Source organism: Calidris pugnax, unplaced genomic scaffold (genome assembly GCF_001431845.1).
Source record: "Calidris pugnax isolate Ruff unplaced genomic scaffold, ASM143184v1 scaffold172, whole genome shotgun sequence".
NCBI classification, from domain to species: Eukaryota; Metazoa; Chordata; class Aves; order Charadriiformes; family Scolopacidae; genus Calidris; species Calidris pugnax.
This window is the reverse complement of record NW_015090897.1, coordinates 645,446-666,283: the sequence shown is the minus strand read 5'-3', so window position 1 is coordinate 666,283 and position 20,838 is coordinate 645,446. Positions and strand designations below refer to the sequence as shown.

General features: G+C 44.5%; 1 protein-coding gene across 1 annotated transcript in view; it reads right to left on the bottom strand.

Moving 5' to 3' along the window:
* Positions 1–20,838, bottom strand: part of GALNTL6 (polypeptide N-acetylgalactosaminyltransferase-like 6) — a 327,656-nt gene that overhangs the window by 59,787 nt on the left and 247,031 nt on the right. The window contains exons 5-6 of the mRNA XM_014948400.1: positions 6,577–6,762; positions 743–926 (exon numbers count right to left, since the gene is read on the bottom strand). Coding sequence (XP_014803886.1) covers positions 743–926; positions 6,577–6,762 — 370 coding nt within the window. The remainder of the gene's footprint in view (positions 1–742; positions 927–6,576; positions 6,763–20,838) is intronic.

The window sequence follows — 20,838 nt, the reverse complement described above, 5'->3', positions numbered from 1 at the left end:
TTGTGAATTCTGCAACTTTTTCTCCTAGCTCTGAGGCTTTAAAAAACCCCTATAGGAGCAGTTTGTGTCATTAGGGAGGTGATTATGTCCCTGTACTCAGCACTGGTGAGGCCACACCTTGAGTATTGTGTCCAGTTCTGGGCACCTCAATACAAGGGAGATATCGAGGTGCTGGAGTGGGTGCAGAGGAGGGCAACGAAGGTGGTGAGGGGGCTGGAAAAGAAATCGTATGAAGAACGGCTGAAGGAGCTGGGACTGTTTAGTATGAGGAAGAGGAGGCTGAGGGGAGACCTCATCACTCTCTACAACTACTTGAAAGGACGCTGTAGAGAGGTTGGTGCTGGTCTCTTCTTACAGGTAATTAACGACAGAACAAGAGGGAACGGCTTCAAGCTCCAACAGGGTAGGTTTAGATTGAACATTAGGAAGGAATTTTTCACAGAAAGAGTGGTCGGGCATTGGAACAGGCTGCCCAGGGAGGGGGTGGAGTCACCATCCCTGGCTGTGTTAAAGGGATGTTTAGATGGGGTACTGAGGGATATGGTGTAGGGGAGAACTTTGTAGAGTAGGGGAGATGGTCGGACTCGATGATCCCAAGGGTCTCTTCCAACCTGAATGATTCTATGATTCATTAGTACAAAGTGGCCCACATGGACATCTCTGGGCTTGGGTTCTTCTGCCCGAGTGGCCGCCGTTGCTGGCTGGGTGTCACGTCCCTGCTCTGCCCTTCACCGCTACTTACTCGAAGGGGTCGCTGGGGTCATCCCGCTGGAGCTCCGGAGGGATGGGGATCCGTTTGTAGTACATCTCCCAGTCAAAAGCTCCTCGCATGGCATCCCCCGCCTGCGCCTCGTAGCCAAAGTGGTTGTGGTCGATGACATCGATCATGGGGCACACGATGGTTTTGTGGTTCAGCGCAATCTGGTCTGAAAAATGAAAGCAGAGAATGGGAAGCGGCAGGCCTGGCCCGGCCATCCATCACGGCGCCGCGCAGCCGGCCCCGCCGCCTCCCCCCACTGCTGGCCCTGCTCCGCCGCGGCCCGCACCCGCTCATTTGTCAAACCTGTATCCAACCCTTATCTAAAGTGGACTTAATGCAGCCGGGCAATGATTAGAAGCATTTACAGTTCTTTAAAGGGGGGCGCATCCCTGCGAGACCCGCAGGAGGCCACGCCGCTCTGTCTCTGTCACTTTGCTACTCCGGGCTGTCCCCAATCTGTCAGCCAGGAAAATGTGAAAACCCTCCTCCAGCCGTGGGGAGGGTGAGTGGCAAGAGAGATCTGTGCTCCTGAACGTGAGCCTCAGCCCCCGCGACCCTCCAGCCGCTGCTGCCGCGGCTCCCCGTGCACCAGCCTGGAGACAAACCCCACTGATCAAAGGCAAACGCCAGCACCAAGAACAAAACAGGGCTTGCATTCTTTTTCTTTTTTTTTTTATACTTTTTGAGATACAAAGAACACTCTACACTACTATTTTTCCTCACCTGCTTTCTAAAGAAAGGAGTTTCTTTTTTTTTTTTATTAATATAGAACCATGAGGCTGAATCAAATCCCCATCTCTGGTACCAGGGCAGGGTGGGCCCAAGTCTGCTCTGGTGAATCCCACTGCTCAAACCCACAGAGCTCCTCAGGAAAGAAAGAAAAGTAAAGAAGATATTCCAGCTGCAAGAATGGGGCAGAAGAATAACAGTCTGAAATGAGGAGGTACAGGGAAGATCCACCGCTGCGTTGGCACGAAAGGACAGTAGAAAAACTATGTATGAACCTTGGGAAAAAAGCAAAATCTCAAAATTCCAAGTATAATAAAGCTTATTCTCCAAATGGTAGCCTAGACTTTTACAAAATGCAATACATTGTAGAGCGTATGTGGAAAGTTTGTTGTATGTTTTTAAGGATTAGATTTCACTGGTGTTTAATAATACCCTAAAAAAAACACCAGAGGGCTGACTGTGGAATGAACACTTAGACAGAAAGTGTTCTGGTAATATTGGGGTAATGATTAATAACACAGACTCTGCTCCCTTGCTTCTGAATGACTGAAATTAAGAAAAAAGGTTATTTTAACAAAACAGCTGTAATTTTCATATTTATTCTCAGTTGTCCAAGGGGGAACAAAGCTGACCAAGAGTAAGATTACACTGTGCCTGGAAGTTCAGCAGGTTTTTACATCCTTATCCTTTAATAGTGAAATAAATTTAAAGCACAGGCCCTCACAGAATTCCAGGAAACTCATCTCCGACATAATGGCTGCATTACTGCTGCTACTGCCAAATATAATTACATTCACTGCTATTCTGTGTAGTGTTATCTGTAATCATTATGTAAAGTCATTTTTACATAATCTCTTCTCTGTGATGGTCCTGCTAATAGTTATGGGGCTTATAATAATCTGTCTCTGATCCCCCCCTTCTAAATTGACTGGGGGAGAGAGACTAAATGGGATTGATTTGGCTGGAGCAGGTCAAAGGCAGACTCATAAAACACCAGCATCCTTCTCGGGATCTTCAGAGGCTGCTGCCTTTAAATAGAGGGAAGGACTGGGACTCTCCGAGTCACACACAGGGGGAGATGGGGAGAAAATTATCTGAGCAATGCTCAGACTGAATTCTGGTTTCCCTTTCTACAGCTCTGCAAGGATTTTGCAAGTGAGATGATGCTCACCTGCCTGTTCTCATATATATCTGCAGAACTGACTTCTCGGCCCCAGAAATGTTCTAGAGATGATGAGGAACCACAGGAAGATCTTGACTTTTTGAAGAAACCAGGGTGTTTGTAGTCATGCAAAGCAAAAGGCAGAGTGATCAAACTTGCAGCCTCAATGCCTAAAAAATGTAGTTTCATACATACTCCTTAGGCTTAAATAGCCCCAATATAAATTTAGGAAACAGGGAAAAGGGCTGCAGGGCTGGTATCACAGCTTCACAGATGTGAAGGTGCCACTGCCTTTGCAGCCACTGCTCTCTACCCGACCTGCCCCTAATGCCAGAGCCCCAAAATCACAGCTGAAATGCTTTACAGGTTCTTTTCCACTGCCTCTGCTCATCATCCTCTCACAAAGTCCCACCAGGCTGGAAATTCCCATGCGTTATTTCAGTGCACACGTGTGGCAGATAAAGGGAGGGACAGACGGATGAGCACCACTGTGCAAGTACAAACCTGGCACATTTGAGGGAAAGCATGGGATCAAGAGGGAGTATTGCTCAGAGCTTTCTCCCTGGCAATTTTAAGCCTTATATAGATACATATTTGAATTCAACACTTTTACTATCAAGCAGAGTGAGCACGTGTGGCAATAAAAAGAAGTTTTCAATACTGGGTAAGTCACTATCTCAAAAAATTGTTTTACCTTTTAGAGAAAGACACACCCCTTTAATTTCAGGTGCTTGTTTCCAAGTAATGGCAAATACAAATATGGGGTTAGAGGTGGTGAACACACCTGAGTAGCTCAGCGAAGGATCTCTCGTTATCTGAGCTGTGGGAAGCAGTTGCACTCCCAGTCTCCCCACTGGCTGAGATGTGGAGATGGACAGCTATAGCCAGCAGGCATCTTGACAACTCGCTAAGCGTGACCTCATCATGATATAGTTAAGCCTTGGTCAGGAAAAAAACCCCCACGTGTTGTTTTAGACACCTGGTTGCGTCGCCTGTGGCACCACTGACCTACTGTCCATCTCCCGCAGCATCCTCGGGGGGAAAGTGGTACCTGCATCTCCACTGGCTTCCCACCCAGCTTCTACCTGCAACAACTCCTGCTCCCCCAGACTCAGCCACAGCCCCCACAGCCCCGACCACATCCTCCTCCTGTTGATTGACCCCCAGCAAACAGCCGTGTCTGCCAGTGCTTCATGTGGCTACAGCTGCCCACGCCGGGAGCAGCCGGCAAAACCCTGAGATCTGAGAGGCTTACCTCAGTTTAGAGACCCAAAGCTGAAAGAAAATTTAAAAAAAAAAAAAAAAAACATTTTTCCCTTTTTTTGCAAGAAAACTACCCAGCATTCCAGGAGTTACTGCACATCAGAGATAATCCACGCACATAAAACTAGGGTATTATATCTCCACCCAAGTTTTTTCAAGCAATTTCAACAGAAATTCTGCAAATTAACAAGCCCTATTTACTCTGAGAGGTTTAAACCAATCTAAACCAATTGACTCAGCAGGTTTATTCTGAAACACTTCTACCTGCAACAACTCCTGCTCCCCCAGACTCAGCCACAGCCCCCACAGCCCCGACCACATCCTCCTCCTGTTGATTGACCCCCAGCAAACAGCCGTGTCTGCCAGTGCTTCATGTGGCTACAGCTGCCCACGCCGGGAGCAGCCGGCAAAACCCTGAGATCTGAGAGGCTTACCTCAGTTTAGAGACCCAAAGCTGAAAGAAAATTAAAAAAAAAAAAAAAAAAGCCATTTTGCCTCTGTTTGCAAGAAAACAAAACTAACCGAAAACAACTGTGGCTCAGCTCCACGGGGCTATTTAGATACCAACCAAGTACTGAAGAAACTCAGTCCTCCTTCCCTCTGCAAAGGGACAGTCAATACTGACACCAAAATAACTTTGAGAACTGCCTTTATGTGTTTGCTCTCGGTTTCCTCACCACCCCCACCCCCATCCTCCTTGACTTTCAGGGTGTGATTTTGAACACCACCTGCCTGCAGGTACAACCAGAGCTCAAACAGGGCAGCTCCCAGCCATAAACACCCAACACATCCTCTGCTGGGCTTTCCTTCAACAACACTGTCACATGGGGTGCCAGGTGAATCACAAGACAGATCTTTAGATAAACATTTGCAAAAGGTACATTAACTTTACTATTATTAGTAGCCAGGTGTCATCTGATTACAGTATAGTAAATATTTGCCACCTCCCCGTTATGAGAAAGTTAAAGAACTTTCCCTTTGGGAAAACAGGGCATCCTGAGCTACACTATCCATGTGCCCACTCCCTCTTTTTGTCCTTCTTCATGTAATGCTCTACTCTTTCTTTCAAAACAAAGCCTATTGACTCTGGTCTCCAGTACTCCTTAGGACTGATTTTCAGATGCCTTACCTGGTCAGCTGTGGGTATTCTACTGTATGTACAACAAGAAAGATCTCCCTCCACCTGAGAACTCAGGAGAGCTGGGACTTGGTCCCTACTGAAGCTTCTCACGTCCTTCTGGTTTTCTGGCTCGAGGCTGAGGATTGAGATCATCAGTTCAAAACCCAACTGTGGCCCAGCTGCAACTATGAATCCTTTGTGACCATTGTGTTTATTTTTCAGTTTGTACAGGGGGAAACCCAGCTCGATGTACCTTCCCTTCAGACAAGAAAGCAAGAAAAGGAACTGGTTTTGCCACTTGCAATTTTCCCACATCTAAGTTAGCAAAATAGAAGGCTTATGTCTCGCCTGCAGTAACTCAGCAAAGGGTTGCAGAGGGCGAGAATGAGAATCTTCTTGAGATTTTTTCATCATTGGCAATGTATTATGTGCAGTGGGGCAAAATCAGGAAGCAGAGGAAAAGTGAAAAAAATACATGTAGGGTACTCCAGAGCGTTTAACAGGTACTTGTGGAAGGATTGTTGAAACCTCTATTTCCCTCTGCTCCTTTACGCCACTTGGAGATTATTTTTAAAAAAGGATGATGTGATTAAGGGCAAAGTGGCAACAAGGGGAAAGACTGTACGGGTAATTTGATACAGAAGCGAGAAATGATATAAACTTGGAATTTTGTACATTATCTTGTTCCTGATCTGAAGAAAAACTAGCTCCTAGTATTTTGGGTCTTTTTGGTCTCAAGTGATAGTTCATTAGCAGAGCAGCATCTCTTCTGGGCCACAAATGCTTTATCAGCTTATCATGTGGCCAAACAGTCCCAGCAACTAAATTCAAGAAACAATAACCATCAACTGGTGAAGCCCTACCCTGTCATGTACTTCCCCCACACTCTTTTAATTAATATAAATTTCTTTAATAGTAAGCTCAGGAATTTTCTTTGGTTTAGCTAGCAAAAAAAGCCCTGACTTCGCAAAGCACACACACGCTGCACATCGTCAGGCGTGGAGGAAAGGGGACATGGGTTCCCAGAGAGAAATCCCAGGCTACAAGAGTTGATTCTTCCCGTTCCTCTGGCTCATGGAGCTTCTCCAGCTGCAGCCTGAACCCAGCAAAGCCATCAACAGCACAGCATTCCTCCCGAGCTCCCTACTGCCAATGCCACTGGTTATTGGATGCAACTCTGGGGTTTTGAGTACATTTACAGCAAAAGCTGTTTTAGCAGAATGTGAAAGATGAGGAAGAGCACAACACCTGCATGACAAAAGCTTACAGGTGTGTAGTTAGGGCACAGCATAATACTAGATTTAGCAGTGTATTTAGTGGCAGTAATAATAAAATAAATCATAACTCTAGTGATACTTAAAATTTTACCCCTTCTTTAGCTCCAAGCAGCAGAGGATGGAGCTGCTTGCCCTTCCCCGAGTTCTGTCTCGTACTGACACCCCTACCCAGGGCACGTCCTGCTCGCTGTGGGAGGTGGCCTCCATGGCTTAAGCTACACTGTACGCTCTGATTTCAAGGGCTGAAGAAGGCTCAAGCACTTACTAAGCAAGGGAGGCAGCCAATTCACGTTGACTTCGCAATGGGAATCCAGAAATGTCAAGACTTCTCCTCGAGCCAGCGAGGCTCCGAGCAGTCTGGTCCGAATGAGCCCTTCGCGTTTCTTGGTACGGACAATCCTCACTTTGGCAAAACGGACCATGTACTCCTCCAGCTTCTCTTTTAAATGTTCTAGAAAGAAGGGCAAAAACAGCGTCAGTGGTGCCAGGCCTGGAGGAGCCAACAGAAGGAGAGGTTGGCACACAACCTACAAGCAGCTTATCTACTTCCATCTCCTGCTGCTTCAAGTCCTCCAAAATCTGCCACAAATCCTCTCCTAGATGGTGGGGAAAGGGCAAACGCTCTCTGTTTTATCTCAGGGAGGAAGGCGCTGACACTCTGGACCTTTTCCCAGATTTGCTGCTGGCAACCTGCCACCCCGGGAAGAGTCACAGCCAGAACAACTGCAGGACATTCAACCACCCCCTGGTTCCTGCAGCCCACGGCCAGGCAAACGCTCCGGCATGCCGGTGTATCAACACTGGCCTTTCACGTGCCTTTCCTCTACCAGCCCATTACCAACAACTCTGCATGGAAAGCAGTTTTTAACAAGTAAACACTAATCTAGCATGATTGGAGGTTTTGTAATGGGAAGGGGAACAGACACGAAGGGAGATCTTAATAGTTGGACACCAGGGTGAAGCAAACTGACAGCTGACTTCCTAAAAAAATTAAGCTGCAAACATCGAGCAGTTGATAAACTCTCTTATCTGCATAACCTGGCCCTGTTTGTATCAGAAAACACCACCTCTGGGAACTTTTTTTTCTTCTGGCTCAAAACAGATACTAAGGATCATAAAAATAACCCAACCCAACAACAACCAACACCCCGCAGAGTTTTGCCTCTTCCTAAATACAGCTACAACCAAAACACTGATCCTCTGTCTTTGATATCACAGCTCAGCTTGTCGGGCTCGTTACTTCAGGAGAATCTGATAATTTCATTTGGCAGGAAAAGAGAGAGAGAAAAGCTTAGTCCCCACTCACTAAAGCTGGTGATAAGCCACATTTGGTGATGGGAGGTGTGGCAAGCTAGGTCTCACTGAAAGAGCTTGGCCAAGTTGGCTGCTTCTTCTACCATCTTGTAATTCCTTGGACTGGGTGGTCAGTCCAGGCCCTGAGCCAGACCTGGCATCCTGAGACACTGCAAGAAGCTTGCCATGGACTACCCAGAAGGACTACCATTCCACGGGAGCGTATAATGCTGACAGAATGATTAAAGACAACAAGGAAACAAGCCAGAGCGCAGAAAACACAGGGTTTTTTCCTAAAACAATATCAAGCCCCACTGAAGCAGAGACTCTTCTGGACATGCTCCTTCTTTCCCTTCTCAGCCAACCAATGCCCAAGACTTTCCAAGTCTACCTGCAGACCGGGGAGGAGCAGAAACCTTAGTGTGTAGTTACAGGTATTTAGTGGGAGGATCCTGCATGGGACACTTCTCTGTGCTGAGAAACCTTGACATACACCGAAGAGGGAGAGACGCCCGAGATCTGGGAACATCAGCCTGCAAGGACCACAGACCAGTTTGGGGGTTTGGGATGGAGGAGCCCAGAGACGCGTTGGAGACCTGCTGAGGCAAGAGCGGTCTGCGCTCATAGCCCTACCCAGGAGAAGTACGAGATCAAGTGAGGAAGGCCAAGTCTGAGACAAGAAAAATAAAGAATGACAAATAAAGAATGAAAATAAAGAATATTCAGATAAACCTCAAATGTTTTTGTCTTCTGCTCTGTGGGTGACTGTAGAATACCCAGTTTTAATTCTGAAATAAGACAAAAAGAATTACCTATTTTTTCATCCCACTTTGCTACTTCTGTACTCAATAAAACCCCACACAGCCCCCAACAGTTGCAATGACAAGAGACGTGCAGTGTCTTTGAACGATGACCTTTGTATGGCCGACCCCATTGAGGGGACAAGGGCCACGTGTGCCACCCCAACTCACTGTAGGCACCAGCGACACTTCAGTATCGGGATGGAGTGGAGGTGAAATGAAGCCTCAGATCACTTTGTGCCCACGTGCCAGACTGTCTAAAGCATATATTTATCAAACTGTTTTTATGAGCCCCATCTAGGCTATTCCCACAGCGCAGGAATATAACAGAAGGGAAACAGACCTTAAAAACAAAGCTACGAAGACCTTGCAGGTAATATAAGAAAGCCTGTTAGGGCTGTCAACCTGGATTTTTTTTTTCTGTTGTAAATTGTATCATCTTATAGCCATGAAAAATGAGCCAGTTTCAAAGTGACAGGATATTACATCTTCCCAAAGTAAATCCAATCTAAGCTGTTAGGTGCCATAGCTTTTGTTAGTCCTCAGACACCATGGAAGGTCACCGAACCCTCTCCCCTCTGACCTCTTCCACCCACAGGTCTGAAGTTTGCACTGAAGGGTGCCCAGGAACCCTGCACTAAGAGCAAGACCACGTTGCTGCACACTGTCAAGACAATTAATGAGGAGATTCGGGTGACCCAGCCCAAACACAGCTCTCCATCCACACAATCGAGCACCCAACACCTTGGCTACGGTGCAAATCCTCCATCCTTACCTGCCTCCCCTCAGAGGTGGCTTCACTGACCACAGACAGCTAAATACGGCGATCACTGATCGTTAAATGAACTAACGCAAATGCCCTCTTTTCATAATTTCTGATTGTTATCCCTTGTCTTGGGCCAAATAAATTCAGTCTTGTACAAAGGACTTAATTTCATCCCTTTCACATCCTGCAGCCAGCAAATCCTGACAGCTGAGTGCCTGTCTCTTCAGGAAAACACTTCAGGAACAGACGATGTAAACTATCGTACTACGACACATTCTTTTCTGTTCTCATATCAATTGCTAAATCACAAAAGAGCTGAATAATATAATTTGATTGTCATCAGTTGTATTGGAGCTTGAACTCCATGAAATCAATGGTAGTTCGTACTGTTCTTTCATTGTTCCGGGTTCCTTGCAAGCCTAGGGAAAGAGTTCTCTCAAACTTTAAACATTTTAGATTTTTGGGGGGGCCAGAATAATACCAGAAATTCTGTGGAACAAACACGAGTTCTCTGCAGCACCTTCCTCCTCTCTGAGACAGCTCTTCACACACCTCAGACAGCACGTCATCTGATTTGTGAAGCACTGCATTAAAACATCCAGCACGTCTTTTGAAGCCAGAATCACGTAGCCCAAAATTGTCTTCACCTACTCAATTAGTCCCATGATTGAACAATTTCATTATTTTCCCCTTGTGGCTCAAAGAACAACTCGCTAAAAAGCAGAAGTATACAAACAAAATTTACACGTCTTGTTCACAGAGAACTCTCAATGCATCCTCATTTAGACACATCTGGAAGTGGTCAGGAAGAGAACAGAAGTAGTAGGTGTTAATTTTATAGAGTTCAGTAAGGCACGTGACATAAAAATACCAGGTCTGCATACAAATCAAAGTATATGGATGAGTAGAGATACATAAAGTACCTACATCTGTTAAAAGAGCTACATATTAGTGATATCCTAACAAGAACTCATGACACAGTCAAAGAAATGGCAGACCCAACACCTACCTTATCTTTAGTTTTGAGATTTGGCCAGAAAAACAGTTTGGGAATTTATTTGGGAAAAATCCTCAATAACTGCAAAACCATCATGAAGTATTTAAGTTCAATGACCAACTCAAATCTGGTTGTGAGAATGAAAATATCTTAAAGTGAAGGCAAAAATCCTTTTGGATCCAAAAGTAATGATTTTTTTTTTTATTTATTTTAACTTAAATCAATACGGTAGTGTTCTCATATTGTGTTTTCCCCTGCAAGGTCTTGTGTTTCAAATCTTACCGATCTCTAAAAGCATAAACAAACACAGAGTAGCAGCCAGAGACAGCAGAAGAGTAGTAATTTTATAGGAAACTAGTATTTTCTACTATTTGTGGAAGTGGTAAAAACACATCTTTCATGTTGAACCCCTCATTAAAGCCGCTCCCGCATTACTCAATATCCTGATTTTATCTCGGGTGAGGCTCTTCAGAGCCAAGGGGCAATCCTGCAGGAGCCATGGCCAGCAGTGGCCTTAAGGGCTGGGACGCAATAAAAGAGCCCGTGTTTGAGCGGGGCTGGCTCACGGGGACACAGACTCCGTGATGAGGACAATACCAGGAGTCTGACAGCTCAAGTGTTGCTTAAAACAGGGCAGACAAGACGTTAGAATTCTCTGTGTGGGAATAATTTTGATTAGCAAACCATCTAGGTGTTTGTGATCGCTAACAAATGTTGATTTTTTAAACCTTATCCTTTCCCCAAAATATCAAAATAAAATGCCCTTGTTCACAGAACTCCATAAATTTCCTTCACAGAAGGGAAAACCAAATGATATTTTATTTCCTATAGTACAACTGCATGTTCTCACCGTTCCCAATTGTTGTGTTGCTAATATTATCTCCAGAAGCAGCGTCACACACAAGACCTATATATTGCACAGACACATTTAGACGCGAGTGATGTCAAGTGCCGTATAAACACGCATCAATCCACGTCAGAGCAAAACTCTAAAGATGTTTTCTGAAAGAAACAACAATGTGGTGTGTAAAAAAGAAAGCAACCTATAATTAACAGGCCTTTAGGTGTCCAGGAGACAACGCATTCTGCCTGTTGATTACCAAAGGAAACGGTCCAAGCAAGCTTGCTATGACCATGAAACAGGGTGGTTTAGATTGGATATTAGGAAAATTTTTACACGGAAAGGGTTGTGAAGCCTTGGCAGAGGCTGCCCAGGGCAGTGGTGGAGTCTCCATCCCTGAAGGGATTTAAAAGCCGGGCAGACGTGGTGCTGAAGGACATGGGTCAGTGGTGGGTTTGGCAGTGCTGGGTTAATGGTTGGACTCTATGATCTGAAAGGTCCCTTCCAACTCAGACAAGTCTATGATTCTATGACTCATTTATATGCTGTATTGTTACATAAATTTCACTTTCAGATCCAGCATTTAAATTCCACAGTGAGCTATAAATGGTGCACTTGGGATATAAAGAAGCCAAAGCCCCTGTCACTAGATGCGGGGAGTAAATGTCTAATTTGTAATTTAGAAGAAAATAACATCCTTCTCTTCTGCACAGTGTTGATCAAATGAAGCCGTGAATCACAGGTCTGACACGTGCCAGGGCAGGAGCTGGCACAGGCCGTGACAAGCACAGAGTGATGCCCAGGCAGGAGGTTCTCAGGCTGTCACTGCTGGGACGAGAGATGATGAAGGGAAGCGTCGTGTCTCTTCCAGCGACAGCCTGTAAACAAATTCGCCACTGTAATTGTTTTGTGGGGGCCTTCTCTGTCTTCATTTAAAGCCTGGAGAAGTTTTTTCTAGAAGAATAGCAGTGAGGCCATCGCCTGGTCATAGGAAGTGAAGATCTACTCCAGCAGAGCACCCAGTTACTTAATTTGGTGCCCGGAAAGAAATTGGAAATCAAGGTTCTGCCTCTGTCAAGAAAAAACAGTATCACAGTAGTAAAAAGCAGAACTGCAGGTCTTCTCTCCTGTTGGGATGCACGCAGGGAATATTTCATTATCACACCGGTACCATGTGCAATGTTTCCCCAAAGTTATGGAGAACTGATAAACAATCTGAACAAGATCTGCTTCTTCTTAACTTTAATGGAGTGAGAGGTGTGCAATTTGAGCCATCCCCAACACGAACTGCGTAAAAATAATTCAAGCAAAACTTCCAGTAGTGGGAAGTGGGAGTGTGTTCCCAGTGAAAATTCCCAGGGACACCCTCCATCCCTTCCTCCAGCAGACACTTCTCCTGCAACACCTCAGCTTCACCTTTCGATGACTAAAATGCTTCTCTCTAGTTTAAGCTTAAGTTAAGTCTTCAGTTAAGTCTTAAGCTTGACAGAAAATACATAAAGGGAATTTAATGGCCTCTGATTATTCAGTTATTATTTGTTTTCTGCTACAACTGACAAAAACACCCCCTCCAGGGCACTGTCATTATTTTCACTTTCAGTGCCTGTATAACTGCTGCCATGAAAGCAAACCCGTCTGAAGAGAGAACACAAGGTGAGCACGTGAATTTGGGTGCATCATCTTCCTTTATTCCAGTTCCCCCTCAAGTTTCTCATTTGCAGGATGTTGGCTGGAAACGCTGGTTGGACACAGAAATGTAGCTTCAGGCAACGGGGGACTGGCAGAGGTTCTGCAATCTCTATGCTCCTGAGCCCATGGAATTGTGGTCACTGTCCTTCTGCCACCAGGACACAGGCGCCTCGGAGCTCTCTGTCAGCACGGTGAGCCCTCGAGCAATCCATACATGCAGGAGGTTACCCAGGTAGAAGGTGTGGTGGCTTCTTACATTGATGCCAAGGAAGCATCATTGAACTCTTGAGGAACTTTTCCCTTCCACACTTGGTCTTTCCAGAAGGTTGGATGGGGCTTGGAGCAACCTGGTCTGGTGGGAGACACCACCCTCGCAAACACCACCCTCTTGTTTTCTGAGCCACATGTTTCCATCCTGACACTATTAATTGTTAAAAATTGTACATGATGAACTGTCAAGCAAGACTTTTTTTTTTTTTGTTTTGGAACGTATTTCTCACACTGCAAACAGCCTGGCAGGCTCTGAGACCTGTCTTTACACTGACATTTTCTCTGTTTTGCCTGAAACGATCTTTGACGTATTTTTAGTTCTTCCTGCAAAATGTATCACTGATTTTTACAGTAGATGCTGTCTTCAGAGAGCAGCTTTCTCTCACACTGCTCCTTTTAACCTCCCAAATGCCAAGGACAGCCTGTGCCAGAGAGCTGGTGAAACACCGCTGTGAGGGTGGCACTGACCCTCTGTCTGCAGGGGATGGTAACGCTGGTCCTTAGGAAGGGGGAAAAGAGAAGTCACACAACTTGTGTAATGACTTCTCAGGGAGCATGGAATTACAAAATCAGAGAATCTCCATGGTTGGAAGGGACCTTTGAGATCACCGAGTCCAACCACACACACAAAAAACCCCACTAACCAAAAAACCACAAACAGACACAACCCAACAATCTTGGGCACTAGATCATGCCCTGAAGAGCCATGTCTGCACATGTCTTAAATACCTCCAGGGATGATGACTCCACCACCTCCCTGGGCAGGCTGTTTAGGAAATACTTCTTCCTAATATCTAATCTAAACCTCCCCTGCCCCAACTTCAGACCATTTCCTCTGGTCCTGTCACTATTCCCTTGGGAGAAGAGGCCAACCCCCACCTCTCTACACCCTCCTTTCAGGGAGTTGTAGAGGGCAATGAGGTCTCCCCTCAGCCTCCTCTTCTCCAAACTCAACATGCCCAGTTCCCTCAGCCTCTCCTCGTAGGACTTGTTCTCCAGACCCCTCACCAGCTTTTTCAAGTTTGATGTTGTTTCAAGGAGTTCCTCCTGTCTTCCAGCTTCTGTACGGGCATCTGTCTTTTTAAGAAAGCCCCCTCTGAGGCAGGAACTGGGGTTCTGAGGCCCCGAGTCCGTACTGCGGAGCCATGAATTTACCTAAGCTCTACATTCTGCAGCAGGATAAAACACAAAGACACTCACTAAGGTTTCTCTAACCTACCGAGAGGGGCCTTAAATTCCTAGTAGTGCAAATGCCAGAAGTAAGTATGCAGCCGTAAACTTTAAATATCCTTTGTATCTCCTGAGTTTTATTTCCTGCAGCACAGCACCCAGCATTACTAGACTCTTCAGAGCTGGAAGCCTTTGTAAGCTTCAAGAGCACTTACTGCTGAAGCAAGCATCCAGTTTCTTCTCCCGATTGCTGCATTCCATCATCCAAACATTTCATTTTCTTGATCGTTATTTCAAGAGTTTTCTCTTTTTCAGCTTTGTCTGGAGTGAAATACATCTCTTCTTCTGAAACTTTGGTACTAAAAAGTCTGTCTTTTCTAAACTGGAACTGTGGTTCTCAAAATCGTTTCACTCATTTATTTGCAAAAGTTGGCCATGCTCTTGGTATGACCTTTGCATCCTGGCTATGTCAAGGGCGCAGTGAAAGAAGATGGAGTTAATGTTGCTGAAGAGCCTTCCAGAGACCTGCAGGCCACAGGAATTCTCCGACAACCTCCCGGCTCAGAAAAGCAATCTCTCTGAGCCATGTTTTAGGACTTAGATCAGGCAACTTCAGTTTGGTTTTTGTTTTTTTTTTTTTTACTTTCCTTTTTTTTTTCTTTTCTTTTTCATTATTGGCAACAAACAGTTTGCTTCCAAAATTAGTTGTATAGAAATCTTGCACTGAAAGAGCCAGACTGCTTTTGGGTTACGCACTTTGAAGCATGAGAATTAATTATCAAAAGAGAAACCACTCTGTTCATAGACTAATCTGCTATGATGATGTTCCTCCACATAATAAGGCAAACATTGATGCATAATTAGGCATTTCCTAACATCAGTATGAGCTATTAATCAAACAATAACACCATGGCTTTCTCATGGGCAGATGACTGGCTTTTCACTTTCTATTTAAACCAAGAAAAAGAGCAAATAAATGAGCTGCTGCATAAATCAAGCTTTGGAAGAGGAGACATCAAGTTCTTTCTTTTCTTTGTTATCTTTTTTCTCCCTTTGTTTTACAGGTTGAACCAACCTGTCTGTTCCTGTCTCTCAGCTGTCACAACCGAGCTGCCGTGTCACCCAAGCCCTCCACATCCTCTTTAGTCTGGCAGGTTCCCTCATTAAGGATGTGAATTTAAGAAACAGAGAGACACACTGCATACTAAATGAACAGCCAAGATCCAAAGTTTATATAAATAAATAAATATTATATTGAACATTAACCAGTGGATCCAAGCTCCCAGCAGCTTTCGTAGGACGGCAGTGGGATGAGGCTGTGCCCAGACATTTCTCTACAGCCTATTTTGAACACTCCTCCAGCCCCTTCCCTCCCCCAAACTGCTCTCTGTCACAAAGGATGTGACAGAGGATATCATCTAGAATTTTTTACTTTATACGTTAACAAAGTTTACGCTGACACGGTCACCTCTGGCCACATGGAGTGAGGGTGGCAGGGACTGTTCTGCATCCCTTGGGAAAGCTGAGCCCCAGCTCGTTCCACCCCCAAGGAGAGACATGCGAGTCCCAACCCAAACACAGAACCTGTGAATTCTTCCCCTGAAATCTGTGAAAGAACCTGGTCTATACTGGCATAAACACAGTCTCCTCCCAGCGATCTCTTCCAGCAGAGAATTAACGGGTTAGCAGATCTCAAGTGAAAGATAAATCACTGCCATATTACTCATGGAAAGTGTAAAGCTATTTCAAAACCAGAGCAATAACATCAGCTTTACAGCATTTTACTGATCCTTAAAGATGGACAAAATGCTGTACTTCTGAACACAGCTCTCATACTTTTATTGCTGTTAAAACTGCACATTCAATAGAGGAAATAACCTTTGTACTTCAGATTTCCTTAGATGTGAAAAATAACTTTGTCTAAAACTGCATGTAAACCTAGAATAGAAATGCCTGAATTTAAGAAATACACGAAGAGAAAAACAAAAGATCACCTCATTTTCATTTTAAAGCACTTTTAACTGAAAGCATTCAGCAGATTGTCAGTATCTTGGCTGACCCAAGCATCCCCCTGGTCCTGACAGAACGGCACACACCGTGCCCTCTCCATCCTCCCACCCAGCTGGAGGCGCGTGGCTCCCACGGGCTCTCACCCACACGTCCCCCAGCTTTGTGCTGCTGGGAGGGTTCCACCTTTAGCAGAGAAACACTTTAAAAAAAAAGGTGTAATAAAAGGAGCAGGAAAGTTCTTGCCATTCACTGCAAATAGTATTTTTAATCAATGTGTCCCCTGCACTCCAAGCTGGCACCTCACTTTGCTGCTTCATGAGAAGTGAGAGGAAGTAACGCCAGCCAGCCGGGTGCTGCTGGAGAAGTTCCTTTGCTCACATCTGTAAGTTCTCACTAAACCATACGACCAACCTAAGCAGAGAAAATCCTTCAACAAGCAATCCCCACGGCAGGTGAGCTAATTGGTAAGTAATGGCCAGAATGCTAGAGATCTTCAAGCAGAATCACAGAATCCCATGGGGTTGGAAGGGACCTCTGGAGATCATCCAGTCCAGCCCCCTGCCACAGCAGGGACCACCCAGAGCAGGTCCCACAGGAACGTGTCCAGACAGGTGATAGAACCAACAGAGGTCCCTTCAATCAGAGCATCAAGTCTAACAGATGATGTTACATAAGTAAAATAAATGCTAATAAGAAGTAATCTGACTCTAAGGAGGTGAGTGGGACGAATTCAGGCCAGCGGTCTGTAATGATACACCTCCAAGGCATTCAGCAACTCACACTTGCAGAAAACCACAGAAGTTTCAAAAGATTCAAAATACTGCATTTTTAATTTCTCAGGTTACAAAGCCCTGAAGTCACCCATAGAAAATAATCCATGATTCTTTCATTAAAACAGTATAATACTTTCCTTACACTTTGAAAAAAAATCTGAAAAGATCAGTAAAATAATGAAGAGAAATTCAGTGCTTGCTGGAACACAAGAGCTCATCTGGTCTGGCAGGAGGTGTCCCTGCCCAGGGCAGGGGGTTGGAATGAGATGAGCTTTAAGGTCCCTTCTGACCCAAACCATTCTGTGATACTATGATTTACAGATGTGAAAGACACTATGAACACTGCTGCAAAATAATTTAAACAGCACAGAAAAAATTCAAGGAGTGAATATAGACCTATTAGATCAAAAGACCTTCTGCTACCAAGGTTAGCAATGAATATTCTGCCCTTGAGTAAGTTAAAATAAAGAGAAACATAAATATGGAGTGAGAAGAAAAACAGTCTTTGAGCAGAGGGGCTGGTGATGCAGGGCTATGAGCAGTAACCTGCTGTAGATACTGGGGTAGTATTATTTTACAGACAAAATAAATACACTGCAAATTTATTTATAGGATGGCCAAGGAAATTTTTAGCCATTTAAAGATTTCATGGAGTCATAGAATTATTTTGGTTGGAAGGGACCTTTCAGATCATTGAGTCCAACCATGAACCCAACACTGACAAATATCACTAAGCAATTTTTATCAGTTTGAGCAGTGTTTTCCCCATATTATTTGTGTCAGCATCCTTTGATAAAGGAAGAGATAGATGGAGTGACGGTCTGGCATATTCCTTACTCCACAAACTGTGTCTGACACTAACCTCTACACGCTTGTTATAAATCACCACTTAAATACAGTCCTCGCAGTGTATTTCAAAGTAACAAGACAAAATACTAGGAAATAGCGTAATTATAAAAAAAAAAAACAGAGAGAGACAAGTTTGCCTCAAAGCTTATAGTAATTGGATCTTATCGGATGTACTGAAAATGCAAATACATTTGAAAATCAAATAAGAAGGTGGCTTTGGGGATTCACTTTGAATGCTGAAAATTTACCCATGTGCAAAAGTGTGAGTTTTAATCCTCCAGAAATGGACCTCTCAATGAAAACACGAAATTTCAACAAGGACCATAAGGTTTTATGGTTAATGATTTTTCTATAAAACTGCAATATCATGAAAATTTGATCACAAGTGAATTCTTGGGAAGGCAGGAAGCCCCAGAGTAACGCTGATAATCCCTATTCTACAAAATAAATGTTTTTCCTTTGCTTCAGTAGCAATAGTTTCTCTACAATAATTATTTTGACTGACCTTTAGCAAAGAGGAAACATTTCAGATCCTCTTCTCCGGGCACTAACGATCTGGACCCCCCAGAAATGCTGCAGGAACTCAGCACCTTTGAAATGTTTTACCTTTTACTGGAAGACAGTTAAAATTCAAGATCAATACTACCGAAACTTCACTGTCTTAATTAGTGCAAGGTATCTTGGAAGACAACAGTCTAAAGTTTGTTTGGTTTCCCATTGAATTTTTGTACTATGAAAAATTATTTGAAGATTTTTAGAAATAAATTTATTTATTTAGAATAAATAAATGTGTTTAAAATAATATCACAAATAATTACAATTCAGAAGTGAATTGTTTAAAAGAATCCCAAACTTACATCCAGATATCTAGTGTAGTTATCACAAGCTTCGTTAGTCAACAGCACTCAGAAAAAGTGAATCCTCCTCTAAAAATACTGACTTTTTGTTAAGAAGCATGTATCATTAGAATACTTGGCGGTTAGACCATCATATTTTCTGATGGTCATAATTCTGCTGTTGAGAACAGTAATTCCACTCTTTGCCAGCCACACTAATATGTGGAATAAGTTATTATCACTGAGAGTGAAACAACTTGAAAACATCTTGCACTAAGCTATGTTGGGATGAGTAACAAGAGCAAAAAAACAGAGCAGAAGAACTTCAAATCCTGAAATTACCCCCAGGCTGGTCATTTAAAACAGAAAAACGCACAAATACCACTGTTTTAGTGGTATTTCAAGTAAAACGTTAATCCAACATGTTTTTTAGACACAATTCATAGCAGCCACTACCAGCCTTTCACAATGCAATTGAAGTGTGGGAGAATTGTCCCCAGACTGTCCCTCCCCAGGAGGTGTCCCGTGGTCTCAAAGCCAAGCACCCGCTCTGCACCCTCTCCCGCCAGCACCTGCACCACTCAGACTCTCACCAGCAGAACAAAATACCAGCCAAAGTCTTTAAAAACATACTTGGGGTTCTCCACGGGGAAGAAAAAAAAAAACACCACATTCCATCTATCTACATAAAATTTAAAACCATTTTGCCCTCAATCAAATTAATACTTGCCACTCGCTCTGGGATCCTAAGGCAGGAACACATAAATACCATTCCAAGCCAAGTGGCTTTTCCATCTGCTGATTTACTGCAGATTCAGAACCTACACACGGTGTCTTGTCAAAATTGAGCAGCGACATTAATCATGGTCTATAAATATGCAGAATATGAATACCTGACTAAAAATTACATCCTTTTTTTTTTTTTAACACAACCTACTTGCAATATTTTTGTTACTAAGCAACAAAATGAACAAAATTCTTCTGTTATCCAAAAGACTTGCATTATTGCCAGGGTCGCCTTAATACAACTTTATTATCTCAATTGCTTCGCTCATGGAGCATGTGGAGCAGCAGATTAGGGATAATTAGACAGCGAATGAATGAAACTCCAGTGCAGTCACATCCTGAGAGACAAATGAAGTATTGATTTGGATGATTCTGCTAACAGCCCTTTAATATGCACAGCCACTGAACATCTGCACCGATATGACTTCACTCTCAATGTGTTGGTAAATGAATTCCAGGTTCTGGCTGAGCCAATGGCGCTCAGCCTTTATGGCACTGCAAACCACAGAATCACATGGGGTTGGGAATGGACCTCTGGAGATCATCTCGTCCAACTCCCCTGCCAAAGCAGGTCCACACAGAGCAGGTTGCACAGGAACATGTCCAGGTGGGTTTTCAATGTCTCCAGAGAAGGAGACTCCACCACCTCTCTGGGCAGCCTCTTCCAGGGCTCTGCCACCCTCACAGGAAAGAAGTTCCTCCTCATGTTTAGACAGAACTTCTTATGTTCAAGTTTGTGCCCATTTCCTCTTGTCCTGTCACCAGACACCACTGAAAAAAGACTCCATCCTCCTGACACTCTCCCTTTAAGTGCTTATAAGCATCAATCAGATCCCTCTTAGTCTTCTATTCTCTAGACTAAAAAGACCCAAGTCCCTCAGCCTTACCTCATAAGAGAGATGTTCCAGACCCCTCATCATCTCTGTAGCCTCTGCTGTCCCCTCTCCAGCAGTTCCCTGTCCTTCTGGAACTGGGGAGCCCAGAACTGGTCCCAGTGCTCCAGATGGGGCCTCACCAGGGCAGAGCAGAGGGGCAGGATGACCTCTCTTCGCCTGCTGCTCACAGTCTTCCTGATGCCCCCCAGGATGCCATTGGCCTTCCCGCCCACAAGGCCCATTGCTGGCTCAGGGTCATCCTATTGTCCACCAGGACTCCCAGGTCTTTCTCCTCAGAGCTGCTCTCCAGCAGGTCACCCCCAACCTGTCCTGGTGCAGGGGGCTATTTCTGCCCAGGTGCAGCACCCTACACTTGCCTTTATTGAAGTAGATCAGGTTCCTCTCTGCCCAAATCTCCAGCCTGTCCAGGTGTCACTGGTTACCATCTGGGGCTATTAAACACAATTAAGCAAAGTGGGAAAAGCATGGAGGTTGAAGGAAAGCTCACCAGAGCAGCGTTGAATTGGTCCTGGTTCCCGAGGTGGGATGGAAGGAGAAAATGACATAAGGTG